General features: G+C 31.5%; 1 protein-coding gene across 3 annotated transcripts in view; it reads left to right on the top strand.

Annotated features, from left to right (window-relative positions):
• LOC118204063 (fasciculation and elongation protein zeta-2-like) overlaps window positions 1–25905 on the top strand; it is a 59718-nt gene that overhangs the window by 5761 nt on the left and 28052 nt on the right. For 2 of the 3 annotated variants that reach the window (XM_085825484.1, XM_085825483.1), the window contains exons 2-6: window positions 1750–1858; window positions 3434–3562; window positions 4239–4325; window positions 12957–13059; window positions 24302–24540. In XM_085825484.1, coding sequence (XP_085681610.1) covers window positions 1750–1858; window positions 3434–3562; window positions 4239–4325; window positions 12957–13059; window positions 24302–24540 — 667 coding nt within the window. The remainder of the gene's footprint in view (window positions 1–1749; window positions 1859–3433; window positions 3563–4238; window positions 4326–12956; window positions 13060–24301; window positions 24541–25905) is intronic. The other variant, XM_085825485.1, reaches the window with a different exon arrangement.

The raw sequence follows: 25905 nt of genomic DNA, 5'->3' as shown, positions 1-25905 counted from the left end.
TTTAATTAAAACCGAAAGACCGAATCTCAAATGTTTTGAGAATTTTCTCTTCATGCATTCGAACACTTATAAAAGAGAGAAAAAGTTTAAAAAATACTAGATTACAGCCACCCATTCTTTGAATTTTGTTTAAATGACAATTTGATTTTAAAGTTTATTCTTTTACTCATTAATTTATAATTCCTTTTAAAAGTCTTTTTTTTTTTTATTATTATTATTTTTTTTTATTTATTTTTTTATTTTAATGTATCTTTGGCGCTTTTTTTTTTTTTTTTTTTTTTTTAGAGTAATGAAAAAAAAACTACAAATTAATCACCTTTGTCTAAAACTCTAATTCAGAACAAATCAGGGAAAAATGATTTAAAGTTTGATAAAAGTCGATTAATGTGTCTTCAATCCATGTTTCGTTCTTCTGAATCATTTAAGTTCAAAAACCAATAAAAGATTCAATCAAATTTTCCAAAAAAACATTTAAATTTAATTAAAACCGAAAGACCGAATCTCAAATGTATTCAGAATTTTCTGTACATGCATTCGAACACTTATAAAAGAGAGAAAATGTTTAAAAAATACTAGATTACAGCCACCCATTCTTTGAATTTTGTTTAAATGACAAATTGATTTTAAAGTTTATTCTTTTACTCATAAATTTATAATTCCTTTTAAAAGTCTTTTTTTTATTTAATTTAATTTTATTTTATTTTTTTATTTTTTAATATATCTTTGGCAATTTTGTTTTTATTTAGAGTAATCAGTTTTGCACAATGTAGTATTTTTTACTCATTCTCTCTTTGTTTTCTAAGTGTTCGAACATTTGAGACTCGATCTTTTGGTTTTAATTAAATTTAAATGTTTTTTGAAAATATGATTGAATCTTTTATTGTTATTTTATCTCAAATAATTCAGAACGAAACATATATTTGAGACACATTCATGGACTTTCATGAAAGTTTAATTAATTTTCCCCTGATAAGTTCTGAATTAGGGTTTCAGACAAAGGAGATTAATTTGTAGTTTTTATTTTATTATCAATTTGATTTTTATTTTTTGGGTTTATTCTACTGATGAACTCTTATATTAATTTTGATTTAGTTACAATGTGGACCTTTTTCCACGGTTTCAATTATTAAATTACCTTGTCTTGATTCCAATTTAATTTAATTTTTAATTTTGGATGCTTTATGTTTAATTTTCTTCAGTCTTGCAGCTATAGCACAGGATAGGTTAAATTTATCACATAATGAAACCTCATGAATTTAGTTCAAAAAGTGACTGACAGATATTTTGTTCTGTCATCAATGTTGTAAGTTAAATAAAAAAAAAATTTTATCAGTATTCACTCGTGTGTTAAGGAGGAGAACATGCCAATGTAAAATTTAAAATCAGATAAAGAAAAAAAAAAAAAAAAAAAAAAACCTTAGTTGCACATAAATTTTTTCAGGGGGCAAAAAACACATATTGTAGAATCGTTCTTTCCTCCTGAAAAGAAGAACCTGTGATTCCTAGCCCTTAAAACTGATAGTTATTCAAAATGTATGCCAAACTTATGTTGCTTTTTTGTTTAAAACCAAAAACCAAAGCATAGGTTAAATATTTGTTTTTGACATAATCCTTTTTTTTTTTTTTTTTCTGTATCTATATATAAAATATGATTTCTGGTTTTAACGAAGTTATTAAAAATTACAAGCCATCTGTAAAGTTTCATCTTGTATTCGTCACTCATGTTTTCATTTTTAAATATTTTTATAGGATATGGTGGACTTTAACTGGAAATTTCGGAAGTATTTTGCCTATTGACTGGACTAAGTCATGTGCCAAAGGACTTCAGCATACCATCATAAATTTGAATCAGAACACTGTAAGTATTTTTTCTTACATTATTTTCTCGCTTCTGTTAACCAGCCCCAAAACATATATATCGTAATATTTTAACTCTTTATCCAGTGTAATGCATCTACTGATTTTTATGTGACATTAATTTATTTAAACAAAATATTAACGTGCAAGCATGATTTGTATTAACTTGATCAAATTTCACATGTAACTCGGTGTGAAGTTTTCTTGCTCAGTGCCGGAGTTTTTGTCCTATTCTTTAACTTCATCTTCACAATCTCTGTTGTGGCTTAAATTTAAGTTCATTTATTGTCAGACTTTATTCTCATCTTTTGTATCATAGCATCTTTGGGGGTCATCTAGATTATAAGTTCTGTCATGTTGAGCTATGGTAGAAGTTAAAAACATGGGAAAAAATATCTAAATAAGTGCAATGAATCTGGCCGATTAAATTTTAAATTAATTAGCTAATTAATAAATTTCAGTAATAAAATTATATGAATAGTTTATTTTCAGAATGTCTGAAAAGGTAGTATCATTCAGAAAAAATATAAAAAATATCTCAATACTATAATACTATAATACTTTATACTCAAACTGGTATAAGAAATATGTGAGAAATCAGAAAACTGTGAGATTTCTTGTACCAGTACTTGTAAGATGCCATCAAGAAATATCACTAACATTATAGGTGACAGATACTGTACTGGGTTGAAATACTGAAACTATTGAGTTGTGATTTTCAATTCTAACTTTGGATGTTTATAAATTTGTGGTCAGTGAATCCGTGAGATAAATTGCACTGAGTGGAGGGTTAAAATAAATTTTCATGTCAATAGATACATACTTTGTGTGTGTGTGTGTTTTTCCTTGTGTATGATTTTATTGTATTATTGAAAATTGAGTTATTATTTACAATTTTGCCCTTTTTACTTACGATTTGTAAGTCTCATGTGATACTTTGTAGTGCACAAGGATTTTTTTTTTTTTTTAAAGGATGCATGCTTTCTGAATTATTGGGATAAATTTATTGGTTTTAAAATTTTCTTTTAAAATGTGTTCATATATGTGCAAAAAAGTTATTATAACCTCAAAAATATAATTTTTCTTATTCACCTATAATATTCCATAGCTATGAGCACTCATAATTGTGTAAACAGATTTTTTATAATGCTATTCTGAATTCTTCTTTTATGGTTATTCTGAGCTTTTTAAATTTCATACTTTAACAATTTTTATTTACTTTTGTATTAGCAGCACTCTGAGAAAGGTACCAATTTGTTGTGCCACAGTCTGTGGAAAATTTTAAAAATGACATTTGGTGAGTTGGTAAGAAAGCTTTTCTCAAGAGGTGCTGTTATTATGAGGATACCCTTTCATCTTGCTCAAATTTGTTTTATTTGACTTTTTCTTTTTAATCACTCTCTCTCTCTCTCTTTTTTTTTTTTTTTTTTTCCTCCCCTTTTTTTAGGCAGATAGCTCTTGTGTGCTTTGCTGTAATTAAATAAGCCAACTAAGCTCTCTTTTTTGGGGGGGGGGATTAAGTTTATTATTTTTAATATGGAATATTTTTTTTTTAATTTGGGTAATATTGTTACAGGATTGTGATTCTAAAAGAGATGAACCTGGTAAGGATCTGGATATGCGTTCATTTTTGCTTAAAAATGTTCAGCAAGAACCTCTTTTTACTGCAGAGCAAGTGTTAGAAGAAATCGAAGAAATGATACAAGTATGATCAATTACTAATATTGCCACTTCTAAAAAAATAAATGTGTCATTAACTTTCCATCTATTATGGAGGGTTTGGATCTTTCCCATTATAGGACAACACACATCAGACAGTTTCCTTTAAAAAAAACCATACTTTCATTATTAGACAGATTATTTTGACAGTTAATTTTTTTTTTAAACTCTCTCTTGAGATACTTATTTCAATGAAAAAAAAAATGAAAAGAATGATATGCTTTAATTTTTTTTTATTATTTTATTGAAATGTATTGTCCTATTATAGAAAAGATCCTAGGATTTTTATACATTTATAGTACAAAGTCTACTGCTGGACATTCAATTAACCAAAAATTCCAAATAACTGGAATATTTTAGAATTTTAGACTAATTTTTTCCTCCTAAAACTATTTAGTAAATTAAAGATTTATAATGCCATTAGAGAGCTCATAATGCTATTAATACATTTACATTGTCTCCAAACTGTGTGATTTAATGCCATTGATGTATAAACATAGAGTTGCAACACAGTCATAATAAGTTTGTTTGGGTTTAATGTAAACTTGATAAATTACTAATAAGCTAGCTTAATTTTTGTATAGATTGATATGTGTTCTATTTTTCCTCTCATTTTGGAAACTGATTAATGTTTAGAACAGCATTAAGTAGAGTATTTTCAGTATTACAGGATCTGGGCATTAAAAAAAGCTGTGATACCTTTGAAAATGAATAAAGAACAACTGTGTATTGTGAAGATTTATGATAAGGTAGTTTCGGTTTTAGTATATCTGTAACTTGTATCTGTTTATTATCTGACTAACTGAAGAATGGTTTGTTTGTTTAAATTTCTGCAGGGATGAATGGTGACATCTCCACCAGCTTTCATGCTTGATAAGGTTTCGTAATCAGATCAGATGTTTTGTGTTTAAGGCTTACAAAATACATTGGCTGAAATGCCTAAAGGGGAAAAAAAAAAAAAAAAAAAAGCACATATAATTTTAAATGTAGGCTTTTGATTTTCAAGTTGGAAGATATTTTTCTCATTGATTTGACTTTTCTAATGTGAATTCCATTTTTTACATGCTCAAGTATCTGGAATTCAGCTATTTCCCTGCTTTTTGGATAGTCGAGCTTTTATTGTACTTGGATAAAAGTTTCAAATATTGAATCTCTTAATACATTTTTTCCTTGAGAATGCAAAATGAAATATATATATATATATATTAAAAAAGAGTAGCACAATAGCTGCAAATTAATGTCTTATTAATCAGCATATGTAAATTAATTTGTCTTTAAATCTAGCTTAGTTTATAAGTTTCGTAAAAATGACATCTTTTTTTTTATTCTGTCGGTGATACTGATCATCAGTTTAGGCATTAAATTGTTTGTAATTTTGCTGTGATAAGTTTCAAAATAGATTCCTATTTTATATACTCAAGTATGAAATAATTAGTTATTATTTGCTTGTTACCTTGCATTAATATTTTAATAATATTCCAGTTGCCTCCATTGTCATGTATATGGAATTTTTATATGCATATATTTGACAGATTTCATTTGATTGATGCTATAAAATTATTGAAACTTGAATAACTTATTTAATTCCTCTCTTACTTAACCTTAGTAGAACACATTTTTCCTTTTTAAATCATGTTAAAGAGTTTAACATCATCCAACAGTAACATTTTCTAACCCACAGCAGTGAAATTACAAAAAACTTTATGTTAAGTATCTGAATAATAATCATACATATGTAATATAAATATAATAATGCAAAATTATCATTACTAAAAATGGTAAAACACCTGGCAATAAGGAAGTATCACACTTACGAATATGACAAACTGCAATTTTATATTCAGCTTCATCCAGATGGAATTTAGTCATGATTTGATGAAAGTGTTGTTTTTTGTCTTTAATAAACTATTGTCAAATATATTTTTATGCACATTTATATTAGTGTATGGTAAATATGGCATTGATTCATCTATTTATTTTGAACTTTATTTTCATAATGTAAAATGAAATTTATTTGTTACGGAATTAAAATAAAGGATGCTGACTGAATATTAAAAACTATGTAAGTAATGATAAGCATTTTTGACATCTGAAGGTGGTATAAATATGCATGTGCATCGGTTTAAAGTGCATTAATTTCTCCATAAGCTAAAACATACTTTAGAAATTAAATGCATTTTTTTGGAGTTTTAATTCTTTATTTGTATCAAGTATTTAATAATGTTCAGCGAATTACATTATTAAAGAAAATTAATTTCTTTCTGAAATTCTTTGGCTTATGTAAAAAATGTTTCTAACATTCAGAAGTAATTTTTCACATTTAAGATTAGATCATATCACATCTAAAATTTTTCCAAGTGTTGTATTAACATAAGATATCTGTCTTGGTCTTTCCTAAGTGTTTATATGACTGTAAAAGCTTGACTATCCAAAATGCTCGAGAAATGTCAAATTCCAGATATGTGAAAATTCCTGATATTTGAGTGTATAAACAATGGAATTCTTGTTAGAAAAGATAAATCAATGGGAAAGTTATCTGCTGTGAGGTTATACAAACAACCATTTTATTTATTAACTTGAATATATATATATGTAATGATAGCACAAATTTTGGAAGCGCAATGAGCAGAAATACTGATTGCATAGATACTTGATGCTTAGAGTGTCCATCCATTTTGAAAACGAAGCATTCGAGCCAGATTAAATTCCTTTTATTTATTTAAATTCCTATTTTGTGGCTACTATTCACTTGGCACTCCACTCGTACCTATTAAAGAACATGTACAATTTTATATATTATTGAAGTGATTAGCAGCACACACATGATTGCAGAAAGACGTCTGTCCAAGAGGAAAGCACAAGCAAAATGATGCATCAGTTCATAGAAAGAAGGGAGGGAGTCAAAAGTTTCAATTTTTAGTTTACAGTTTGGTGATTGGTCAAGAGGCATCTGCATTAAGGGTTACGTAAGATCGCATCATTAATTTGAATGACACAGTTTACATTTTCAGCCCTATTTTTAGGACAGAGCGATGAAGTTTCCAAATGAAATAAAAAATAAAAAAAGGTTATAGTGAATTAAATTTAGAAGTTTGCTTTCATATTTTTTATCTTACATATATATATTGAAATATACAGTACAAAGTCTTTAATCCGGACTCGTTGAGACTTCGGCGATTCTGGAGTATTTCCGGATTATAGATCATCAATTTAAATCTGGTAAGATGGCATGCAGAAATTATGAAATTAAAAATATGAAACTGTAATTTATGAAATAAAGAGCAATTATGATATAAAGGGTATCAAAATTTACAAAAAAAAAAAAAAAAGCTTAATATTTATTTTACTTTATTAAACATTCTTTCAGTGTAAGTTGTTTAAGTTGCTTCGTTTTATGTGCTAATACTTTCTCTTTAAATTCTATAAAACAGACATAATTTCTTGTTCAATTACAAAGTTCCGCTGTTCAAATCATGTAATTGCTGTGCCGAGAATACTGACTAACTTGTCAATTGCAATTTTTTCATTTTTACTAACCTCTTTGTCACTTTCTTCATGCCTTTATCCATTTTTTGCAGCAGTTCCACTCTTTGTTTGATGGACATTGAAACATGCTTTCGCTTTGTAGATCCTTTGGCAGCTCCAGAATCGGAAGCTCTTTTTGACATAATCGAAAATTCAAGCTTACTTTTTATAAAATTGCTCTAACAGTCTGCAAAAAATAATAAGCCGGATCCAATTAGAAGATTAAGAAACAGCACAATCTGCAACATTAACTGAAATAGATAATTAGATAATTTTAGCCTAGCTTATACCATCCGTTATAGATTAAACGAGCATGCGTAAAGGTATTATGCGCATGCGTGCGTAAACGCTACACATGCACAGAAAGTTTGTAGCTTTGAGGTCCGGGTTATGGACGCCTGGATCAAAGACTTTGTACTGTATATATAATTACAAAGCAATTTTTTAAAAGCAAAATATAATTATGCCTAGTATTTTTGCGTATTAAGCTGCTGAAAAATTATCAGTGAAGACATAAAATAGGAAATTTAGAACTCATTTTTCACAAAGCCAATAATTGAAATTAGAAAGTAATAATTTTCAAATACCCATATAAATTCAATAAAGAATTTAACAAATGTTAAAACCAAAACTCTTCAAACAAGCAGTGCCCCATTTAAAAAAAAAAAAAAAAAATCAATGAAATTTAAAGAAAAACGAACATAATAGAAAAAATTAAGATCACATCTAAAATTTTTCAAGTGTCGTATTAACATAAGATATCTATCTTGGGGTTTCCTAATTCCTAAATGTTTATATGACTGTAAAAGCTTGACTATCCAAAAAGCTCGAGGAATACCAAATTCCAGATATGTGAAAATTCCTGATATTTGAGTGTATAAACAACGGAATTCTCGTTAGAAAAGACAAATCAATGGGAAAATTATCTGCTGTAAAGTTATACAAACAACCATTTTATTTATTAACTTCAATATATATATATTGATATATATATAATTACAAAAAAAGTTAAAAACAAAATATGATTATGCCTAGTATTTTTGCATATTAAGCTGCTGAAAAATTATTGGTAAAGACATAAAGTAAGAAATTTAGAACTCATTTTTCACAAAGATCAATAATTGAAATTCAAACGTAATAATTTTCAAATACTCCTATAAATTCAATAAAGAATTTAACAAATGTTAAGACCAAAATTCTTCAAACAAGCAATACCCCCAATAAATAAATAATAATAAAAAAAAAAATATGAAATTTAAAGAAAAACGAACATAATAGAAGAGGAAATCAATCAACTTCAATGCCACTTCATCAGGAGGAGAACATTGAATTCAACTGAAATCTATCTTTTCAAAGTAAATTATGAGTAGAATCTTGTATCTTAAATAAAAAGAAATCTATTTAAAGAATTGAAAACATAAGTGAAATAATAGAATACTTCAGTGAGGAATTCAAATCAAAATTTTTACCTTTAAACAAAGAGCACATAATCCAAAGAATTTAAAATGTAAGTGAAATTATAAAACTTCAGTAAAAAGACTTAATTAAAATTCACAAGAAGTAATTAAAAACTTCGAGCACTTTCATTTAGAAAGCAATTGAATAATATTGTTATAGTAGTGACATTTAGGTTTGCCATTTTGGCTTTATTGGTGAAACTAAAATACTGTGGCGAAAAAGTTATCACTCAAAAGGCTAAAAATTGGAACAAAAGATAGAATTTTGAAGCCAAAAGAAAAACTTCTTAATACTTTTATTAAAATTTTAAATTTGAAAAAGAAAGATTACTAATTAAAATAAAATTTATGTAAATTCTGATTCTTTTAAAACAAAAATGGGAATAAAGAATGTCATTCAGTTTAAAACTTTAATTAAAGTTAAGAATAAATTTTAGACTCAAAAAACTCAAAAGACTCAAAAAGAGTGCCCAAAAAGTGGTAAAAAAGTTTTTAATAATTGTTTTGTAGAAATCAGTAGAGAAATCCATAAAGTTATCTGAAAGCTCCAAAAGATAAAGATAAAAAGGCATATTTGAAGGGTTTATAGGATTTACTTATTTATATTTTTCTCTTAATTACCATTCTGTTATTAAAACAAGGGCCTTCTATATTCACCCCACGGCGTGAATATAGTCCTCCCACCCTTTTTGAGTCTTCTATTTTTAAAGAATAATTAATTCTAAAATTTAATTAAAGTTTTACACTGAATGACATTTGCATTTATAGGATTATTTGAAATTTATTACTTTTGAATTTCAGTTATTGGTCTTTGTGAAAAATTATTTCTGAATTTCTTACTTTACTGATAATTTTTCAGCAGCTTAAGACACAAACATACTAGGCATAATCATATTTTTTAAAAAAAATTTTTGTAATTATATATATCTTGAAGTTAATAAATAAAATGGTTGTTTGTATAACTCCCATCTAACATGAAAGTTGATGGGATGTCTCCAATCATAGCCGAAGTATAAATGAGATTGTTCTATACGTAGTTAGATCAGCGGTTCCCAACCCTATGTCCGTGTAGCCCCATGGTACCCGCCGATCATTTAACATGATTTAGTTAGGTGGGGCAATAAAAATGTTTTAGTTTTCAATAAAATTCTATGTAAATATTTTTTCATTTTTAATGAAATAGAAATTGTATCCAACACAGATACCAGCGCAAAGTGAAATACAACCAATCTCTCTTTTTTTTTTTTTTTTGTGCATCTATTAATAACTATATCCAACTATAAATTCATCTTGAAAAAGTAAATGGTGCCCACCATCCAACAGATATTTTAGAATGTGCTCTTAAGATATTTATTTAAGACTTAATTCACTATTTTTATAATAGATGGTGTTACTGATCGTATGTTTTCACCTATTTCAGTTGGGGAAAGACTTGGGTGTGTTCAACTGCTCGGTTAAACAAAGACGAGTGTTCAGAATGAAAGTTTCGCTTCACACATTTAGTTTCTTTTTTTTTTTTTTTTTTTTTTTTTGACAATTTTATACGAGAAAATTTTCTTTTTTAGCGATGTCTGATTCAGATGTCGATGAGGAATATAGTTTAGGTTCTTCGGAGTTCAGATACCAATATTTCTAACGATGAATATACGGAAAATGATAGTAATATTTCTTCGTGTAGAGATTGGAAGCTGGTGTGTTTGGATAACTTTCCTCCTGCCCCTTCAAGGTTTCTGTTTCAGGAAAGAAAGGAAAAGTATACGACGTGAGACACGAGCTTATTGCAAAGAGTGCGATATGAGCTTATGTGTAGTACCATGTTTTGGCATATATCATAATGTAAATGATTTGCAAAATTTGAATAATCAGAATCATACTGTTGTGTTAACATTGGTTACATACAACATTGTACAGTGGATGGAAAAAAATATGGAAACACCTTGTGAAATGCATGTTTGAAAAGAAAGATTGATTTTAATAAAATATGTAAGTGGCGCTGGCGTTTTTGACTACTGACGCCACCTATACAACTTCGTAAATGTGCTAAACAGTTCAGTTGTTGTCTGAGTACTGTTATGTGAGGTTGTCATTGCATTATGTCAGAGTTAACAGACTTCGAACGTGGGCAAATTGTTGGAGCACGTATGGTAGGTGCTTCCGTAAGCAAGGTAGCCGAGGTGTTAAGTGTTTCAAGAGGTACTGTATCGAAGATTTATTCCGCATATTTGAAAAGCGGAAAAACAACATCTACTAAATCACAGCGCGGACGAAAGTGTGTCCTGAGTGATCGTGACAGACGATCATTAAGGGCAATTGTGACGAAAAATAAGAAGACCACAGCTGCAAAAGTTACTGCTGAAATGAATGTTGTGTTACCGAACCCTGTGAGTACCAAAACAATTAGAAGGGAGCTTCATAAACAGGGAATTGCTGGCCGTGCTGCAATCGAGAAGCCACTCATCAGTGATGCTAATGCCCGTAACAGGAAAAGGTGGTGTTTAAGTCATAAAGCCTGGACTGTAGAGCAGTGGAAGCGAGTAATATGGTCTGACGAGTCTTCTTTCACATTGTTTCCCACTTCTGGCCGAGTTTACGTCTGGAGAACGCCATCTCAAGCTTATAATACAGACTGCTTGTTGCCAAGAGTGAAACATGGCGGGGGTTCTGTTATGGTTTGGGCAGCCATATCGTGGTTCTCTGGTAGCCCCATGATAACTGTGTCAGGGCACATGACTGCCAACCCTTTGTGAACATTTTGGCCGATTAAGTTCATCCCATGGTACAAACTTCGTTCCCCGATGGTGATGGTGTCTTCCAAGACGACAAAGCCCCTGTTCACACAGCTCACATTGTCCAGGACTGGTTTTCTGAGCACGAGGATGAGTTGTCCCATCTCCCCTGGCCACCACAGTCACCAGACCTGAATATTATCGAACCTTTGTGGTCTACATTGGAACGGAAAGTGCGTTCTCGTTATCCACCGCCAACATCGTTATCTGAACTTGCCACCGTTTTGCAGGAAGAATGGTATAATATTCCCTTTGCAAACATACAGGAACTGTGTTTATCCATTCCGAGAAGACTGCAAGCTGTTTTGGATGCCAATGGGTTTCCTACACCATATTAAGCAAAGAAACATGTTTTTTTAAAGGTGTTTCCATATTTTGTCCAATCCCTGTATATCATAATGCTTTATCTTCAAAATTGTGTTTAATTTGATGTAATTGAATAGCATGTGTCTGAAATCCATTTCTTTTTTTATGCTTGTGTTAAAATAGTGAATATATAGGTTATTGCATTTAAAATTTTATTTATTTTTTACTAAATAATCATTTTCTGACTTTTATACTGATATAAAGAATAAAATTAAACTGTCAAAAAATTTTCATTTTTTGTACTTTTTTCAGAAATATATGCCACTGTTAAGAGGTTAAAACACTTTTACTTAATCTGTGTAGTGCCATTCAGGATCACATTTCAACCCACAATAAGCATCTTTTACACATTTTGCTAGTTTTATTTACTGATAGCTACTAGATTAATTTCGTTAATTTCTTGAGTATATGTATATGTTTACTATAGTTGCACCAAAGTTGCTATTCACACTTTTACACTTCTTTATCATGTATCAATGCAGAGCTGAGCACATGAACACTTAAGAATCTTATTCCATCTTCATAATGAATTATCATGACACTGTGTAAATGCAACAGAATCACTTCAAAGTATTCATTCTTTAAAGCAGCTGCATTATTTTCTGTAAGCATGAAGAAGTTGAAACTCAGAATATCTAATGTAGGCAGATTTCATTGTGCTCAAAATCTATTAGACATATTTATACTCAAGTTTTATAAAGTGTACATCCAAAAATCTTGTCTTGGTGTCTGCAATTTCATTTTTAAATACTTCAAAACCAGATATTCCCAGCAGTAATTTTATAAGCAGACTGTCAGGAACCGATGATGGACATGCACACTTCAGCCTAAGTGGCATGCACTGTCTTTCGCTTACAACAGACACCTACACACATTCCAAAGAAGGCAAAGCTACGAGTATGTTGTATGTATATTACACTTCTAGGAAAGCCAGAAGTTTGATATTATTATATTAAAATTGTGTACTGTATATTTTTTTAACATGTTCATGCTGTAGGCAGTAAATGAAGTGAAATTGGCAGTAAGTGAAGTATTTCTCAGTTGCAAGGCCATATTATGTAAATATTAATTATAAAAATAACACACAATAGTACATACTTCAAAACCTTCATAGGGACTCAAACGAAGCCATGAAAGCTAAGAATTTTTAATTAAAGACAGTAAAATGTATGAAGTTATGTAATTTTTCATGTAAAAATATGTAATTATGGTAACATTTTTCATTCATGTTAAATTTATTTTTTAGCAACAAAGATCCCCTTCTTCACTTAATGCTTGTGAAACTCCTGATAAATCTCCAGATGATCTAAAGAGTAAAGTTGCAATGTATATCGGAATGTATAAGGATGGTATGCTGTTTTTATGTAATTGGCTTGCATGATTTGTTTCTAGTGGAATGCACAAACAGAGCCTTTTATATACGAGGGCTATCCAGAAAGTAGATTACGTTTTGGAATAAAAAAATAAACAAAGTATAGGAAACAAATTTTATTATATACAGATGAAAGCCACACTCAAATACTACTTTTCTACATAGTCACCATACAAATTAAGGCATTTATCGTAGCGATGTACGAGCTTGGAAATTCCTTCGTCGAAAAATTCGGCCGCCTGCGCCTTCAACCACTTCGTTACCTCTTCTTGCAGCTGTGCGTCGTCATCAAAACGCTGCATAGCCAGCCACTTCTTCATTGCTGGGAATAGGTGGAAGTCCCTCGGTGCCAGGTCGGGACTGTACGGCGGATGAGGAAACAACTCCCACTTAAAAGATTCAAGAACTTTACGAGTGACATTTGCCGTGTGGGGCCGGGGCGTTGTCGTGAATCAACAAGATCTTAGAGCTCAACATTCCTCTGCGCTTGTTTTGAATTGCTCTTCTGAGTTTTTGGAGAGTTTGGCAATACCTTTGAGAGTTTATTGTAGTGCCTCTTTCCAGGAAGTCCACCAAAATTACACCTTTTCTGTCCCAAAAAACAGTCGCCATCATCTTCCTTGCCGACATTGTTTGCATGCATTTCTTGGGTTTTTGGGGAGAACTTGTGTGCCCCCACTGCATTGATTGCAATTTCGTTTCACAGTTCACATGTTTCACCCATGTTTCGTCACCAGTAACGATGCGATCGAGTAAAGAGTCACCATCCTTATGGTAAGCGTCCAAAAAGTTCAACGCTGCAGCCATTCGCTGATTTTTGTGGTCCTCTGTCAAGATTTTTGGAATCCATCTTGCACAAAACTTGTGGTAACCAAGCTTTTCGCTGATGATTTCGTGCAACAAACTTCGCGAAATTTGTGGAAAACTCAAAGAAAGTTCCGTTATTGTGAAATTTCGATTTTCACGGACTTTAGCGTCGACTTTTTCGAGAAGTTCGGCGGTCACTATGCTGGGTCTCCCACTTCGATCTTCGTCGTGAACATTGGTTCGGCCATTTTGAAATCTTGTGACCCACTGACGCACTCCACCTTCAGTGATAATGTTGTCCCCATACACTTCACGAAGCTGCCGATAGATTTCTATCGGTTTACAGTTTTTTGCAGTCAGAAACCTTATTACTGAGCGCAGCTCGCGGGATTTTCAATTAACGCAGACATTTCAAACCGTCACAGTATCTGAACGGAGCACAGCACGAACCTCTCACTAGCACGGCTAGATGCAGACTGAGCTGCGCAACGCTCTGACCCCAAGATGGCAGCGCTAGCCCCGCCCCTAGCGGACACAGACGGAAACGTAATCTACTTCCTGGATGGCCCTCGTAAATGTATATATGTAATGAAACAATACCTAACAATATTGATGCCATAGAATCTTGAAGAGCAAACTGGGCATTCAAGGCAGATTAAATATCCATCTTTATATTAATTGACATTCGGCCAGCCACAATTCACTTAGCACTCTAATCATGCCTATTCAAGAACATTTACATTTTTGATACTGTAGCGATAGGAAGAGAGCAGCGAAGCAGCGTTAAAAGCAAAGTGCACAGTTATACAATATGGCAGCTTATTAAGAGAAAGTTTCGGTTTAGGTTCTGAATTAGCTATGTCATCAGCATTATGCAAGTTATATGATATGGATTGATCTAGAAATGACAGAATCCAGAAAAAGTTACTATTTTTAGAATAAAGAGGAGAATCCCAAATTAAAAATGAGGAATTAAGAGGCTGTTGCTAGCTTTAGTTATAATTTTAATTTATATATTTTTTAGCTTTCATATCCCCCCTTCCTTTTCAAATAGAAAAATGCTTGGTGGGAGTAAATCCCTTTTAAAGAAAAGTGTTAAAGTGGTAGGAAATGAAGAGAGACGTAAATCATAAAACTCTGATCAATATAACTCATACTATGTGTATTACTCTTTGTAGCCTCTCCTTAGGGAGTATACAAGCAGTGATAGCACATGCCTGCCACATGCCTGCCATCTCCCGAGGAATATTCCTAATCCCTAAATTTAATTTTTTCACTTAGGAGAGTCAACTCTGATCATGAAATGACTGAGTAATACTCTTCCCACCAGTTGCATTCCTCTGACCAAGGATGTAGCTAGAGTTTCCAGTGCCTGGGGACAGCTGAAGAATTTGTGCCCTTTTCTATGTGCCAAGAATGGAAACCATTTCATTAAAAAACTTCGTAGCATCAATTTAGTGCCCCTTGGATGCTGCGCCCGGAGACAGATGTTCCCCCTTGCCCCACCCTAGCTACGCCACTGCCTCTGACCATAGTTTCAGCACAGAATGCTACTTTACACGCCTACACCACATACATTTAAATTTTTATTATTATTATTATTTTGCTATTGTAGGGTAAAAGTAGATTCTTTTTGCTAAAATTTTGTGATGTAACTAAAGGATACAAGTTATTTCTCTTAACTTGAATATTAATTTTTAAAATATTTATTTATATTTCAAGTACATGATGTAAAAGAATTTTTTATGGCCATAACACTTAATTGCAACTTTATCATACAATAATAAAAACCAGTTAGTTTTTACAAGGAACAGAGGTTTTAATGTATAATTGCATTTAAAGCATTCCATAACTTCCGCATGTAGTCACGCTAGTTTGCTTGTTGAGGACCTGCCATTTTTGTCAAAGTTTAAATCTTGACTAACTTATCTCTTAGAGACTTTAAGAAAATTTTTGCATTCCATGTCCAAATATTATTATAATCCTAAATTATATTTTTATATGTTATTTTTTTTATATTTGAATATGAGAAAGTTCATGAAACAGATGATGGGGGATAGTGAAAACCTAAGCACTACATCCCCAAAGCACTTCATTTGCTTTCTCTTTGCAGTGGCAAATACTGTTAGTATTCTCTAAAATTTTTCTTCTGTTTGATAACACTACTGCTTTCTTCTCAAAAGGCTTTTCTCTCATTAAATCTTTTTCTCTTTGAAGGGGGGATATGTAAAATATAAAATATGAAATAAAATTATTAAACTTAATTGCAGTTAGTTGGCAACATATTTTCAGATTCGTAAATTCTAGTTAAACACATCCCTACTTCAAAGGATATGCTTTTGCAGCATCACTGTGCCGTATATTATGTCACTTCTGTCTCTGTACTGTGACATCTGTAGCAGTCACTGCTTAATTAACACAAGGATTTTCCCACTATAAATAGTACTAAACTGAATATGCATTGCTTTTTCTCGCTTGCTGTTGCCTGAATGACCTGTGTGTCTTGCTTCGCTGCTTTCTTCATTGTCTGGAAAGTTAATTGTATGTATTGAAATTGTGGAGCATGTGTAGCACCTCAAGTGTCATATCAGTTTTAACCAGAAGTGTATTTCTGAATAATTATTCCTGTAAAAAATAAATTTGATATTTTAACCAGCAAGTCGGGTGATTTTCGCACCAGTTCTAACAACAGTATTCTCGGCTATGACTCAACCGTCTTCCCCCCCAAAAAATAATTATTACAGAAATCATCACAGAATAGCAATAGCTTCTTAATTCCTCATTTTAATTTGAATATTCCCCCTCTATTTAAAAAAACAGTAACAACTTTTTCTTGACTTTATCATTGATTGATGTACTGGTTAATACTTACAGTAGTAGCACACCAGAAGTAATGCTTATGATCTACGATCTTGCGAAGTTAGTTTGTTGTCAGCATAAGCAGTTAAATTGTTAAGTTAAATGGAAGTAGTAATAAAGTGTTCTTGGTAGTGATACAGAAGGTTGTGATTTACGGACCCAGTACAGATAAACATTATAATATCTATTTAAACATATGTATGTGAGCAGTTAAGTTGCTTTGTTTTAAATGTGCTGTTTTATATTTTTGTAAAAAGTTAGTCGCAAACTGGAAAGATTTTTATTAAATGAGCAAGTCGATAGCTCAAGTCAGAGTTGAACAAGCCTCGACAAGTGGCTGTGGAGTAAAGAGGCAGAAATATCGCAAATATGATGATAGCTATTTGAACTTCGGCTTTATTTTGGTGTTGGTGTATTTAATTATGGCAAAGCACACGAGGGCTATCTGCCTAAGGGGAGGGATGCCTTTCGTGGAGGACTTTCTAAGGGAAACTGGCTCGTATACACGTTACACATGGGGAAAACCATGAAAACGCCCATGCAGCCAGCCCGTTCGCGGGATTCGAACCTCGGACCGAACTACCAGTGTTCAGCAACTTTACCGCTCGGCCGCTGGTGGGCCTCGGCTTTATTTTAGTAGAAGTAAATAATGATGAAAGACCATATCGAGACCGCAATGTGTGCTGTATTTGAAAATTCTGTTATCTGAGAGTATGCTCCCAAGTAAGCTAAAATGATATCTGAAGACCATTCATCTAACCATGGTTGAAAAATCTCGCGAAGTTTTTAGGAGAAAATTGCAAAATTTACAAAAGCAAAAAATTGTATTCACTCAACAAGCTTCAGTACCTAACAACTCACTTCTAGCATCTTTCAAGTTGGCATACAGAGTGGTAAAGTGCAAGAAATCTCAGACAATCGCAGAACATACTTTTATGGCTGCTCTCCATATGGTTAATATTATGGTAGGAGAATCGGCGAGAAAACTAATTACAAAAATACCTTTATCTGACAACATTATTAGTCGAACAATCCATCATGTAGCCGAGGATCTCAATGACCAATTAATAGAGAAAATCAACAAGGAATTTGATATGCAACTTGATGAGGCTGCTGACAGTAATAAAGATGCATACATTATTTGCTGCTTACGTTTTCTAGATAATAATATAATTGTTGAAGACCTTTTCTGTCAAAGCATCAGTTAATGTGCAAGGGCTTAAAATTTATTTGAAATTTTTGACAAGTTTATAACAGGAAATAATTTAGATTGGAAAAAGTGTATCGGTGCGCTCAATCATGTCTGGCAAACCCTTATTCATAGTAAAGCACCACATGCTATATGTATTCTTTGTATCATCCATAGGGAAGCACCTGCATCGAAATCGATGAGCTGTGAATTGAATTTGGTATTTGAACGATTCATAGACATAGTAAACTACATCATAAGAACTAAAACGCTGAAAGCCAAATTTTCAAAAACTTTTGCATGGACATGGGAGCTGAACACACAGCCCTGCTATATTACTGCAGTTTACAATGGCTCTCGTGTGGAAATGTCTTATCTTGTGCATTTGAGCTACATCAAGAAATTCATACTTTTCTGCAAGAGGAAGGACATGCAGACTCCAGATACTTTGCCGAACTAGCCATTTTTACCAAAACTGCCATATTTATGCAACATATTTGACAAATTGAATGCCTTGAATCTGTCTCTACAAAGCAATAATATGCACATCTTGAAACTATTGGCAAAGATTGCTGCATTTAGATGAAAACTGGAGTTGTTAATAAGAAAAATTAATAAGGATGGTGGTCAAGATTGGTGTCTGAACTGCATAAATACTCGTTTTTTAATGAGCTCATTGTCTCTTTTCATGTAACACCCTTCGAAAATATTCGTGGATCCAAAATCCTTTCCATTCTCAAGCTTCAACAGAATTCACTTCACAAGACAAAGAGAGTCTCATTGAACTCTCTTGCGACAATAGCCTTAAAACAAAATTCACTTGTTCTGATTTAGTGAAGTTTTGGATAATCATCAAAAAATGAATATTCGACAAGTTCCAAAGCTTTAAGGAATCTCGTTCCTTTAGTAACATCGCCCACCAGCGGCCCGAGCGGTAAAGTCGCTGAACACTGATAGTTCGGTCCAAGGTTCAAATCTCGCAAACAGGCTGGCTGCATGAGCGTTTCGTGGTTTTCCCCATGTGTAAAGTCTATACGAGCCAGTTTCCCTTAGAAAGTCTTGCACGAAGGCATCCCACCCTTTAGGCAGATAGCCCTCGTGTGCTTTGCCATAATTAAATACACCACACCACACCTTTTGCAACATCATACTAATATGAAACCGGATTTTCAGCTGTGGCTGAATAAAGAGTAAATATTGTTCAATGTTCAATGTGGAGCAAGAAAGGAGTGTAGCAGTGTCAAGTCTTATCTCTCGCTCTGAAAAACCTTTTGGAGATAGTAAACTTACCATCCCATCGATTTTTTCCTATTTTTCATTAGTAATATAGAGTACAAAGTCCGTAATCTGGACTTGTCGGGACTTCGGCGATTCTGGATTAGGGTTTTTTCCGGATTATAGATCATCAGTTTAAATCTGGTAAGATGGCATGCAGAAATTATACTGTTGAAAATATGAAACCATAATTTACGAAATGAAAAGCAATTATGATCTAAAGGGTATCAAATTTTACAAAAAAAAAAGCTTAATATTTATTTGTTTACTTCATTAAACATTTCTTTCAATGCGTGCATGCGTAAAGCATATGCGCATAATGTATGTGCATTCTCTACACTCATGCATAAAGTTTGTGGCTTTGAGGTACGGATTATAGATCATTACAGGTAATGGACATCCGGATTATGGACTTTGCACTGTATAATATTCTTGTGTAACAGTTCAGTATAATCTATCTGAGCCTCGGATTGTGGTTGTTTCCATTTCTGTGCCTGGTCACTAGTATCAATATACAGTCATATTAATGAAGTGTTGTGATTTTCTATGCTACTATGCATTTAGAAGATTGTAAAGCACAAACTTGTGCAACACTTCGTAGAACACAACAAACCTTGTACAACACTTTGTTGAACACGTCTAGGACGGTGGGACAAAATGCTAAACCTGTAAGTGTGCCGTCAACTGAAAGAAGTTTGGGAACCCTTGCTTTACATAAATACAGTACAAAGTCTGTAATCCGGACGTCCATAATCTGGAATAATCTATAATCCAGACCTCAAAGCTACAAACTGTATGCCCGTTTAATGTGTAATGGACGGTATAAGCTAGGCTAAAATTATCTAAGACATTTCAGTTAATGTTGCAGATTGTGCTGTTCCTTAATCTTCTAATTGGATCCGGCTTATTGTTTTTTGCAGACTGTTAAAACAATTTTACAAAAATTAAGCTTGAACTTTTGATTATGTCAAAAATAGTTTCCAATTCTGGAGCTGCCAAAGGATCTACAAAGCGAAAGTATGTTTCGATGTCCATTAAACAAAAATTGGAATTGTTGCAAAAAATGGATAAAGGCCTATCCCTCTCAAAATTATGCGAGAAGTATTTCATTGGATAGTCCACTATATATGACATAAGAAAAGGGAACTTTTTGAAATTTTTTTTGGAAGCATCTTAAACAACTTACATTGAAAGAAATGTTTAATAAAGTAAACAAATAAATATTAAGCTTTTTGTAAATTTTGATACCCTTTGAATTATAATTGTTCTTTATTTCATAAATTACGATTTGATATTTTTAATTGTATAATTTCTGCATGCCATCTTACCAGATTTAAATTGATGATCTATAATCCAGAATCGCCGAAGTCGCTATGAATCCGGATTACGGACTTTGTACTGTAATAACAATCATCCACCATAACTTAACATTAGTTTTTCTTACCTATTTCACATTTTAATTACAAAACGCTTATTCAATTTCATTGCAGCTTTTAAATTTTTAAATTATTAATGTTTAATTCTAATGTTTATTCATTATTATAATGCTGAAAGTGTCACTTTTTATATGATTACTCAAAATGCACTTTTTAACATTTCGTATGCTAACATTTAAAATTATGTAATCTGCATTCTTTGTTCCCAGAATAATTATAAAATACTTAAAAATTAATTCAAAGATTTTAAAAAATAATTCAAAAATATAATGATTAATCACATTACAATTTAATAATCTTCCTTGAAAAAAATATTAAAATTCTTTCTTTATTTAATTCAAATATAGTTATTGAAATTTATATTTGTAGTACCATAAAATTATCATTTTCGTTTTGAGAAAAGCTCTATATATTTTAAATTCTGTGATAAAAATTATCAGTTTGCAATTCAATTGCAATAACTGCTCTCTTAAATGAAAAATTACCTCAACAATATGAAACACGTTTAACATGTACTATTGCCAAAGTAACAGCATTAAATGTACTCACACATTTGATGATTGCAAAATCGTTTAAAGAAAAGAAAACCTTGTTATATTTTACTTATTTTTAAAAGCAATAAATATGCTTTTTCTAAATCAAAGCTATAAAATTTAAATTTAAATTTAAGGAATCATGCTAAGTGTAAACTTACAGCACTTTTATCTGTTTTGTGTTACTGAAAAGAAGTGCAATTTATTCCATTGATGACTTCTCTGTTAGTTTATATCTAAAACTGAAGTAGACCAAAAAAACTGGCCTCTTCCTTGAAATCACTTTATTATAAATGTTGAGATTGAATTTTTAAGCACTAGTATACCACAGTAAAACAGTGACAGAATATAATTTTTTTTTTTTTTTTTTTTTTTTCATTTCTGTTTACTACTGAGCATTGTATGTAATTGAAGGTTTGAATAGATGGTCAAAATATTAGGCATGCACAAAAATAAATGTTTAGCATGTCGAAAATCTAAACCAAATGTCTTGAGTGTAGAATTTATCAACTAATCACATTACTTTGAAGATCCATACATCCATTTGGTAGATATGTTTTGTATTGAAGAATGGGGCATAATTTCATCTTGATACATGGAAAATGTTTGCTGAGAGAAATGAACCCACACTTACGACTTCCTGTTCAATTCATTGTAATGAAACAATACTTGGCAGTATTGATGGCATAGAATGTTGATCTGTATTGAAGAGTAAATTTGGATATCGAGGCAGATTAAATATTAATTTTTCATCAATTGACATTTGCGGCCACAATTCACTTGCCACTCTAATCGTGTACAATTCAAGAAAATTTACATTTTTGATACTGCTGCGATAGAAAGAGAGCAGCAAGGCAGTGCCTTAGCGAGAACAGGGGTAAAATCAAAATGTGCAGTTATCCAGTATGGCAGTTTATTGAGAGAAAGTTTCGTTTTAAGTTCTGAATTAGCTATATCATCAGCATTATACAATATAATGGACTACTATAGAAATGATGCACTCCAGAAAAAGGTATTACTATTTTTAGAGGTGAGAGGGGAATTAAAAATAAGGAATAAAGAGGCTATTGCTAATTTAAGTTATAATTTTAATTTATAATTATAAACTATAAATTAATTATATATTTTTTATCTTACACACACATACGTGTATGTATATTGCATGGAATAATTTATTTTATAATTTTAAATGGAAAAATCAAAAATAAGAGAAAATTCAGTCTAATTCCTGTGAAGCTTGATGGACATCTTAAAGTGATTTCATCTGTATTGATGTCAATTTCCGAAATTGTTCATATTCCTTTTCACTGCACAATAGGATTTTACATATTGCACATGACATCATTAAAGTAAAATTCTGGAGATTTTGCTGTCTTTGTTTAAAAAAAAAATTACAAAATTTAAGTGATTGTTATTTTTAGTTACAGTCAAATGTCCTTAATCCGAACTCATTGGGACTTCGGCGATTCCGGATTATAGATCATCAGTTTAAACCTGGTAAGATGGCATGCAGAAATTATAACATTAAAAATATGAAACCGTAATTTATGAAATTAAGAACAATTATGATCTAAAGAGTATCAAAATTTACAAAAAAAAGCTTCATATTTATTTGTTTACTTTATTAAACATTTCTTTCAATGTAAGTTGTTTAAGTTGCTTTGTTTCATGTGATAATACTTTTTCTTTAATTCTATTAAACAGACATAATTTCTTGTTTAGTTACAAAGTTCCGCTGTTCAAGTCCTATAATTGCTGTGTCGAGAATACCGACTAATTTGTCAATCGAAATTTTTTCGTTTTAATAACACTTTGTCACTTTCCTCACTATCGGAAGCGAATTATAATGAGGAGGAATTTCATTTAAATCATATCAAAGACGGAATACATCGAGATGAAATACTACATTTAGTAAGGAATTATAAGCGAAATAAAATGAAAACATCTGCCCTGAAGATAAGGATAGTGCTGACAGATCAACTTCCAATTCATTGCACGCCGCTGCGGCGTTGAAAACATCTGCCCTGAAGATAAGGATAGTGCTGACAGATCAACTTCCAACTCATTGTGTTTCGCGGCATCCCCCGCCACTGAGCAGCATAAAATTGATAAACAGATTTCAGAATAGTTACATCATTTTTTGCAGCAATTCCACTTTTGTTTAATGGACTTCGAAACATACTTTTGCTTTGTAGGTCCTTTACATATTAGTAAATATATATCGGAACTTCTATTTGACATAATCGAAAGTTCAAGCTTACTTTTATAAAGTTGCTCTAACAGTTTGCAAAAAATAATAAGCTGGATCCAATTCGAAGATTAAGGAACAATGCAATCTGCAACATTAACTGAATTAGATAATTTTAGCTTAGCTTATACCGTCCGTTATACATTAAACGCGCATGCGTAAACGTATTTTGTGCATGCACACACGCATATTCGCAGCCATAATAGTCTTACGCGCATGCATCTTTGAGGCCCGGATTATAGATCATTCCGTGTTATGGGTGTCCGAATTAACGACTTTTGACTGTATTATCTAGTTCCTTGACTTTTAACAATCTGGAATGCATCATTGTTTATTTCGTGAGGCTTCTTCAAGCTTCTTTCCTTTTCTTTGATTGATTAATATATTTTTTAGTTTCTTCTATTGTTCTGGACTTTTCTTAGTTTTTAAGACACACAGAGAAATATATAAGATTGTTGAATTTAATTAATTGGCTCTAAAGTGGAATTTAAAAATTTTTTATTTTAAAACTCATTACTTTCATTTATTGTGTTATTAAATGATGCTATTTTCTGTATAGCAAGTCTATCATCCAAAAAATGCTTTCTATCCAGTAGATATCCCTTGGAGATTTATTGCCTATTCATTTAAGTTTAAACAAATATAATGCTTTAAAACTTCCATGGAATGAAACCAAAAGTGCTTTGAAAAGAATTTTGTCTCCAATTGAATAATACCTTTCACTTGCATTCTTAATCATGATGCAAATAATTAATTGGTTTTTTAGAATATGTTAGGTTATTTTTGTGTTTATTAAATGCTTAATTAAATTGGTAAGTATTTAAGTTATTAAAAGAATACTCTGGTCCTAATTTATTCCTTTACCTTTTTAGAAGTTAAGATGCTGAATTTGGTGCAGCTGCATGACTTGCTGTCTGATCTGGAGAATTTAATTCAAGATCATTCAGAAACTCTTATACGGGAATTGGCTTTGCGAGATGAATTGGAATTTGAAAAAGAATTAAAAAATACTTTTATTTCTTTGGTTTTAAGCATTCAAAATAAAAGACGACAACATAATATAGATAAGAAAATTAGTAGGAATGGGAGCATTAATGGAACAGAATTAAAAGTAAGACAAATATATCTGATTATTTTTTTTATTATAAAAATTCTCTGTCATATTGGAAATTTGAAAATTTTGTCTAAAGTGTAATATTACTTGTCCCTTCCTGCTTCAGTTGTATTTGTTTTATTTCCCTTTGTTCTTCAGTAGTTAGACTCTACATAAATGCATATAAAGCACAATTTCAAATTTGAATAAGAAATATTACTTTTAGTTAAGTTAAAGGAAAAACTTTTAAAAATTTGATCTCAAATGTTTAAAATGTCTCTTCACATTTAGAAAGTATGACAGTCTGAGAATGTGTTTAATGATGAAGCATTTTTATCTCACCTGTCTTAACTTATTTAAAATGTCAAATTCAATTCGTCTGTTGGTTTGTATAACTATGTATATGAAGAAGCCCAATTATATATTTATTAGTTTTTAAACAGTTAAAATTATATCAGCAAACAAGGAGGATAAAAACTCTGAAACAAATTCGTGTGCAATTTTTGCATTAGTAAAATAGCATGTTTCTGACTAAAGTCTTGCGAGATATTATAAATTTTGACTTTTTGACATTTTTCTGGGCTATCATTTTCTGTATTAATTCCAAATGTAATTAATTCTGAAAATTTTTACTGCTATGGAAATAAAATACTATGTAATTTTCAAGATTAATATCATAAATTCTGGATGAGTTGCTGATTTGTAAATAAATTTTTCTGTCATGTTATAGTGAAATTTCTGTTCTATTATGAGTAGATTTTAAAGTGATGCAGCATTCCTAAAAAAATAAGCCACGGAGCAACAACACTTTCATTTTCCTCATTATTCATGGTTGCCACGCTACCTGGAAAACCGGGAGAACCGGGAAAAGTCAGGGAATTCGAAAATTGACCAAAATATTCAGGGAAAAGTCAGGGAATTTAAGTATTTTTGTCAAAATCTGGAAAAGTCAGGGAAGTTCATACAACGATCCCGCCAAAAAAAGCGATTTTTGCGCCGACGTCGGAAGAGGTAACTTTTTTGGCGAATTATGTATCACGTGGGTGTCATTCGGGTAGCTGGCATAGAGCCAATTTTCGCAGTTCCAATTTGATTGTCTTTTAGAAAGGCAAAGCAACTTTCCCGCAACTTTTGGTTTCCAATATTTTCGAGAATCGCATGTGCAATGCATGAACTAAAGAAAGTACCTGTTCTCGTATAAAACAAAATGGGTTTAATCCTAGTATACGGGGTACCATGGAGGTTAGAATCAAAGAATATGTATTGTAAAGAAGGAAAACCTCTCTGCAACAGACGTGGCTGTGGCTCCGTTCCATCATAGAGGGAAAACAGCTGTGTATGTCTGATATATCTGTCGCCAAAGCTCGAAACCGGTGTCGAAGT

Source organism: Stegodyphus dumicola, chromosome 10 (genome assembly GCF_044657685.1).
Source record: "Stegodyphus dumicola isolate Sdum_Otavi_A_Nest chromosome 10, ASM4465768v1".
Taxonomy (NCBI): domain Eukaryota; kingdom Metazoa; phylum Arthropoda; class Arachnida; order Araneae; family Eresidae; genus Stegodyphus; species Stegodyphus dumicola.
The sequence above is the reverse complement of the archived record's forward strand: the minus strand, read 5'-3'. Positions and strand labels throughout refer to the sequence as shown.